Source organism: Rutidosis leptorrhynchoides, chromosome 4, assembly GCF_046630445.1.
Source record: "Rutidosis leptorrhynchoides isolate AG116_Rl617_1_P2 chromosome 4, CSIRO_AGI_Rlap_v1, whole genome shotgun sequence".
Lineage (NCBI taxonomy): Eukaryota > Viridiplantae > Streptophyta > Magnoliopsida > Asterales > Asteraceae > Rutidosis > Rutidosis leptorrhynchoides.
This window is the reverse complement of record NC_092336.1, coordinates 397,678,686-397,686,296: the sequence shown is the minus strand read 5'-3', so window position 1 is coordinate 397,686,296 and position 7,611 is coordinate 397,678,686. Positions and strand designations below refer to the sequence as shown.

Below are 7,611 nucleotides of genomic sequence, written 5' to 3'. Positions count from 1 at the left end.
ATGAATACGTCGATGTAACACAAACTTATGACCAGCCAATTAAGTATAATCACCAACCAGATGATATATTTTTGAACATGCCACTTTTACTGTCGAACACCCAACCCAAAATGAAACCTAGATCAATGACAATATATGAAACCTCAGATCTAGTTAAATTAAATCAGACTTTCGAAAACAAGGAAGATTTTCTTATGCAGTTACCTACAAAGTGTGTTACTGAAGGGTTCCAGATAAAACCAAAGTACTCAGATAAGTCAAGGTATACAGCTACATGCATATCACCAAATTGTTCATGGCAAATTACTGCTAGGTGTATACAAGATAGCAACAACTTTCAAGTACGGAAGTTGAATGATCTATACACGTGCTCAAATACCCAAATTCTTCCGAACAATAGGCATGCTACCAAGAAGGTCCTAGGGAATATATTGAAAGAGGTGATGAAATAAGAAGGTCGTGTCTATCGACCGAATGATATAAGGACTGATATGTCGGCGCGATTTAAAATAAGTCTATCATACCACCAAGCATGGAAAGCCAAATGTTACGCAATTGAGATGTTGAGGGGTAGTCTTGAAGATTCCTTTCAAATACTACCTAATTATCTATATAATCTAAGATTGTCTAACCCAGGTAGTGTAACCAACATTCGAACAGACAACAAAGGAAGATTTGTTATGAGTTACATGTCCATTGGTGCAGCGGTATGTTTAATGTTCTCTTCATTTACTTATTAATTTAACTCGCATTCATTAACAATGTTTCAATACTTTTATATGTAGACACGTTCGTTTGTTAACTATGCATGACCAGTTATCATAGTCGATGGGGCTCATTTAAAAAGTCGTTACTTGGGGACTAACTTGATTGCTGTTGCTATGGATGCTAACAATGGAATCCTTCCATTAGCCTACGATATTGGAGCAGGAGAGACCACCGATCATTGGACATGGTTTTTTGGTAATCTAAGAGACTCTCTACAGTCTTTGGGGTGTTGTATTCATAATCTTACCATTATATCTGACAGGGCACCTGCAATAGCTGCTGGCATATCAATTGTATTTACAGAAGTATTTCATGCACTATGTGCTAGACATTTGTTGGGAAACCTTAAAAGTGTGTCTAAACGGGTTAAAAGTTACGAGTGGCACTACTGAAAAATGTGCAAAGTGTATAGAAAATCTGATTTTGATCACCACTATGGTATACTAGCACGACGTATTCCAGACAGTACACGTACACTCACTACTGTTGGCCTCAACAGATGGTCTAGACATCATGAAGATCGTGTTCGGTATGCTTATCTGACTACTAATAGTGCAGAGTCAATGAACGCACTGTCAGTTCATGCGAGGAAACTCCTGATTACAATGCTTCTTGAATTCTTTAGAGCTTCAGTTCAACAATGGTTTTGGGAACACCGAAACACTGCACATGGTTTAACAACACCTGTCACTTCATATGCAGAGCGTAAGCTGTGTAAAAGAAATCGCAATTCTCTTACTTGGACTGTCAAACCGATATCACAAGTTAAGTTTGAGGTAATGGATATAAAAAAAGGCAGTAAAGTCAATCTACAAGATAAAACTTGCACATGTAAACAATGGTAGTTTTCTGGTATACCTTGTGGACATGTAATGGCAGTAGCAAGGTATTTTGTACTATGTGATGTCACTACACACGTTCAGAAGTATTTCCACACTGAAACGGACAAGTCAGCATACAATGAAGATATTAACCCGCTAGATCATATTTCTGAATGGATAGATCCAGGACACCTACAAACTGTCCTACTGCCATTGGTTACAAAACGACAATCGGGTAGACCGAAGAGTACTGCTCGTTTACCGTCCCAAGGAGAGGACAAAGACAATTTCAAATCTAAAAGAAAATGCAGTCGTTGCTTGGAATACGGACACACAAGATCAACTTGCACCGTACATTATGATCTATCTGAAGGCACACAAAAGTCCAAGTGTAACTCAAAAACAAAGGCAAAGCCGAAGGGGTTGGTAAAGGGGAAGGGTAAAGGAAAACGTAAAGACTCATGCACAACACAATTTGGCTCGACTTACAATTTGAGTGATGATTAGCTTCTTCTTTGTGTTTTAAATGTGTTTAACTGCCATGGATGATAGGTATGTGTGTTCGTATGTTTTCCGCCTTTTAACTGTCGTGTATGTATTGTGTCTGTAACTTGTGTTATTTGTTGTGTAATCAATAAATGTAGTATGAGATAATATATAATATTTGTTGTTGAAATTAAAGTTTATTTCACTAAATTAGATGGCAGGCAACATTGGAATTCCGAAAAATCTTATCTGATATATCTTATCCAATAGTAGTATGCGTTATGCTTAGTCGACCCACTTATCGGTCGCCTACAACGCAAGTATGGTCAAATATGGTTAGTCGACCCACTTATGGCTAACAAGTCGGTCGACCTTGAAGTCGACCATCTCATTGAAGTAGTCGACCAACATCAATGAAGAATGTTGGTCGACTACCTTGAAAACTAAAGTGGTCGACCGGGTAAAGGGGTAGTCGACCCAAATGGTGGTCGACCTAATGGTGTAAATAGACAATTTTTTTTCCCGAAAGTGTATTTTGGAAGAAAAGTTTTTAAAAAGTGTATTTGGGCGAATTTCCCTTATCCACTTGATCTTCAATTCGTTAAACCATTCAAAAGAACGATCCTAGGTTAACTTACACCTTCTACATTAGAAAGTTAAGAGTAAATTTAGGCCCCGCAAAATATAAATTAAACGACAACTTCTCTGTGCTATACCAAATTTGATGCCCTGCGACCTAACGACACCGCACGAACAAAACCGTATGTTTTAGCTATATCATAGGAAGTACAATCTTTTTGGCGCCACTGCCGGGGATCGAATATATTGATTGAGAAAGATTTTAAGCAGACAAAAGTATTGTTTGGTGGTGTCTAAGAAAGACATTTATACATAGACTTGGTTGTTGGATTTTTCGAACATTCTCCAATTATATTGGAACTAAAAGGATCCCGGCTCTCCGTAATCGGCCTGGCCACCTAGATACCTAGTAATCTGTAAGAAATCCTATCAATTGGAATTTCGATAAGGTTAGCGACCGAATTTCAAGAATAATTGTTTTTATTAAAATTATCGATCCTTTTAGTCAATTAATATTTTCTAAAAGTTACTTTTAAGTCTTTTTAAATAGAAAATCATAAAAATGGAACAACAAAACACCCTTGCTTCTATGCAAAAATCACGCTTAGAAGAAAGAGGATGACCAATCACCTTAGGAACCGAAGGAACTCCTGAAATCAGTTCACATATGATTAAGCTGCTCAATATGATCTGTAAATTTCAAGGATTACCGACTGACGATCCAAACTTTCACTTAAACAAATTTATCAGTCTGGTTGACTCTTTTAAGAAGGAAGAAAACGAGAAAAACATTTTAAAACTTCATCTTTTCCAATATTCTTTATCTTCACACGCTTTAACATGGTTTGATGGTCTTAACCCGAATTCAATACACTCATGGGAAGAATTAGCCACTAAGTTTTTGAACAAATTTTATCCACCTTCCCTGCAAACCTGTTTAAAAAATGACATCATCAACTTTTCTCAAAAAGAAAACGAGTCATTGTGTCTAGCGTGGAATAGAGTAAAAGTGATGCTTAAAAGATGTCCGAATCATTCATTAAGTTGGGCAGACATAATCTGCACGCTTTACAATGGTTTGACCAAGGATGATAAGTCTCTCCTTGACATGGCCTCGCAAGGCAATTTCATAACCCGAACAGCAGACGAAGCATGAGATCTTTTGGATACAATAGCTGCACAGCAGGAGGATTGGAACAAAGAAGCTGCTGAGAAGGATGACATCTTCGCTCGTACGGTACAAATGCTGGAAACCAGGTTACAAGATCTCACCCTCACTCTTCAAAGTTTATCAATTCCTAAAAGTACCGATGCTATTAGAACCAATCTAAGGTATCCTTACCCTAGATGGGCACACAAACAGCAGAATAGCTTGGACTTTAATATACTCCTCCCACTACACCAATGTGCTACCCTCTCTAAAGAAACTTTAGTTGAATTTATGAAAAATAAATACACGATAAATCTTCAGGTCATAGAATGCCAGAACAAATTTGATACCTTGATAAAGACTTTTGAAGAGTTAATAATCAATTTTCAGCTTACACTTAAACGTTTAACCGCTAAAGTCGAATTAGAGATTAGTGAGTTTGATGCCCTAGTAGTAACTAGAGGTGGGAAGGAAACAACTGTTAACATACCCATACAAGATTTTTCCGATAAGGGACATGTGTCAATTGACCCAGTTGTTAATCCACCGGAACCTATCTCTCCTAAGGCCCCGGAAATCATTCTGTGCGCCCGCATACCTTTCCCAGGTAGGCTTAGGAAGGAAAAAGAAGAAGCGCAATTCGCTAAGTATTGGGATATTATTAAGAATTTACATTTGAATGTGCAACTAGTAGATGCTTTAGTTGAAATGCCAAACTGCGCTAAATTTTTCAAAGAACCGCTTTCGAACAAAGAGAGATTAAGAGAGATAGTTAGCTTGCCCTTAAGTGAAGAATGCTCATTAGTGTTACAACATGGTATTCCCCCTAAGTTAGGAGATACAGGAAGATTTACGGTACTTTGCTACCTACAAGATGTCCAGATTAGCAATGTTTTAGCAGACTTAGGAGCGAGTGTGATGTGTGCGAGGTGTACTAGGAAATAGTATTATTTTTAACAACGAAATAATATTAAATACGATACAATTTTACACAAGATATTTATTTATTTATAGAATGGATATACCTAAACCTTGCTACAACACTTATAGGCAGTGTACCTAATCGTACAATAGTGTAGTTTTTAGTAAGTCCGGTTCGTTCCACAGGGAAAATTAAACAAGCTTAACGCTATATTAGTTTTAACTTATAAAAATACAAATATATAAATAAGTAATATTATTATTATAAAAGGGGGTTTTTACCTTTTAATGACCGGTTTGTCGATTTTTAAAACTTTAGTCGCAGTTAAAACCTAATGTAAAATATTAAAAATAAATACAACTTAATTTAAAACGTAAAGTAAATAACGATAATGAAATTGCGATAAATAAAAGTGTGATAAATAAAATTGCGATAATTAAAAGTGCAATTAAATACAATGACAATAAATAAAAGTGCGATAATTAGAAGTGCAATTAAATATGAAATAAAAGAATTATGCTTATTTAAACTTCCGTAATCATGATATTTGACGTGTTGATTTTAGTTTCTTCCCATGGGTTAATTGTCCTTTGTCCTGGATTATTTATTATGTCTGTTTGGTTTTTGTCCATAACAGTCCATCAGTCATAAATTTAAAGTGCGAGTGTCCTCGTCAAATTACCCTTATATCCGAAGTCAAATATTCCAACTAATTGGGGACTTAAACGGTAACAAGGTTTTAATACTTTGTTTAATAATTACACCAGGATATCGACTGCGTGTAACCCAAAGTTTTAATACTTTGTTAACAATTACGCCAAGTGTCCTTGTACATAATTTCACCCCTGTTTTAATAAGTCTATTAACTATTAATCCATTCCCTTGTCCGGTTAAATGAACGATTATTCGTACATATAAATATCCCGCTCATCATGTCCGATCGAGTGTATATGGTTATTTATAGGTACGTCCAATTGTAAATTTTTATATTAAAATTAATAAACTATCATTTAGTTAAACAAATATATAGCCCATTAATAGCCCATAGTCTAATTTCCACAAGTGTCGTTCTTTTGTCCAAACCCCAATTATGGTACAAAGCCCAATTACCCAATTTTAGTATTTAGCCCAACATCACGATTACTTTGTCTTAAATAAGCATAATAATAACTTAGCTACGAGACATTAATTTAAAAATAACAATAACCATAACTTACAATGATTAAAAATAGCGTAGCGTTACACGGACAGAATTTCGACTTACACCCTTACAACATTCGCTAACATACCCTTATTATTAGAAATTAAAATTAAAATTAAAATTAATATATATATATATATATATATATATATATATATATATATATATATATATATATATATATATATGTATATATATATATATATCTTACGTATGAGAGAAAGAAGAAAAAGATGTGTTTAACATCGATCAAAACCGCGAAATTTATAGGCATGTGGGCTGAAAAGGTGTGCCATGCGATCGCATGGCTTTTGTGCCTACAGGCCATGCGATCGCATGGGGGTAGGTAGCAGCTCACATATTTTTGTTTCTTTGTATGTCGACGGTTTTTATAAATAAATATAATATATAAATAATTATAAGAATTATTTAAATATTATATTATATTTATGTGCATAGTTGACTTGTAATTTTTAGTCCGTTGCGTCGAGCATTGAGAGTTGACTTTGGTCTCGGTTCCGGATTTTCGAACGTCCTTGCGTACAATTTAATATCTTGTATTTTGCGTTTCGCGTCTTGTACTCTTGTAATTTTGAGACGTCTCTCACCAATAATTTGAACCACTTTGATTGTATTTTGTACTTTTGAGCTTTTTGGTCGTTTGCGTCTTCAATTCGTCGAATCTGTCTTTTGTCTTCACCTTTTATTAATTAAATGAATATCACTTGTAAATAGAACAATTGCAACTAAAAGCTTGTCTTTCTTGAGGGATAATGCTATGAAATATATGTTCGTTTTTAGCATTATCAAATATTCCCACACTTGAGCGTTGCTTGTCCTCAAGCAATATAGTCTTGAAATAAAAATACTAGAATCACTTCTTTATTCTTCACACTTTGTACATCAGTGATTTCTATACGGCGGTATAAACAATGGTAGTAACGATGTGGTTTACAGTCCCACATGACTATAAAAATTTAGATCCTTAAGGAAATTGGATCTTTATGAAAACTTTGATCTTTTGAAAATTCAATCTAGCTTTTACCCTAGATAAGTTTTCCGGAATAACCCTTCACCGGTGTTTGTAAATTATTTTTGTGGGTTTGGTGGGTTTCATATTTGAAATTTTTAGCTCAAAACTTGCGGTTTTGTGTCACCCACTTGCTAACCTTGTATTTGAAAAGCAACACGTCCAGTATACTTGCTCCGTATATTACCTTTCGGTAAACTACTGTCCGGTTGTAAAGGAAAGCGTTGAACAAGCAACTATTAAGGCGTTGTCCCCTGACATGTTTTTAAATATGGTCTATAACGTGTCGGATGCAATTACTATCTTTGCTAGGAGCAATAGTAAAGCTCACCCTTAAAATTTTTTTGGTTTGGCACAAGGTCCTGTCTTTGACCATATTATGCAACCACCGTTCTTACGGTTGACACCCGATTTAGTTCAAGTGACCTAATGAATTCCAGGTGAATTCCTAGGATTTTACATTCAATAGTAATGAACGCATTGAAAATGGGTTTTCAGAAAACAAATCGGTTTATAATTTTGATCAAAATATTTTCTCGTTCAAGCTCGAGTTTAGATATCATTGAATTCCATGAGTTTGTAATTCTCAATCTTTAAGGTTAATCTTAAGGATTGAGTAATATCAGTCTTAAAAGCTGATTTTTGATCTTTAAG

At 35.1% G+C, this 7,611-nt stretch overlaps 1 protein-coding gene across 1 annotated transcript; it reads left to right on the top strand.

Annotated features, from left to right (window-relative positions):
* The first annotated feature begins 881 nt into the window (after positions 1-881).
* Positions 882-1,613, top strand: LOC139841945 (uncharacterized). The gene is made up of 2 exons (XM_071832131.1): positions 882-1,119; positions 1,216-1,613. Exons 1-2 carry the CDS (start codon positions 882-884, stop codon positions 1,611-1,613), a joined length of 636 nt encoding a protein of 211 aa, XP_071688232.1.
* The last annotated feature ends 5,998 nt before the right edge of the window (positions 1,614-7,611 follow it).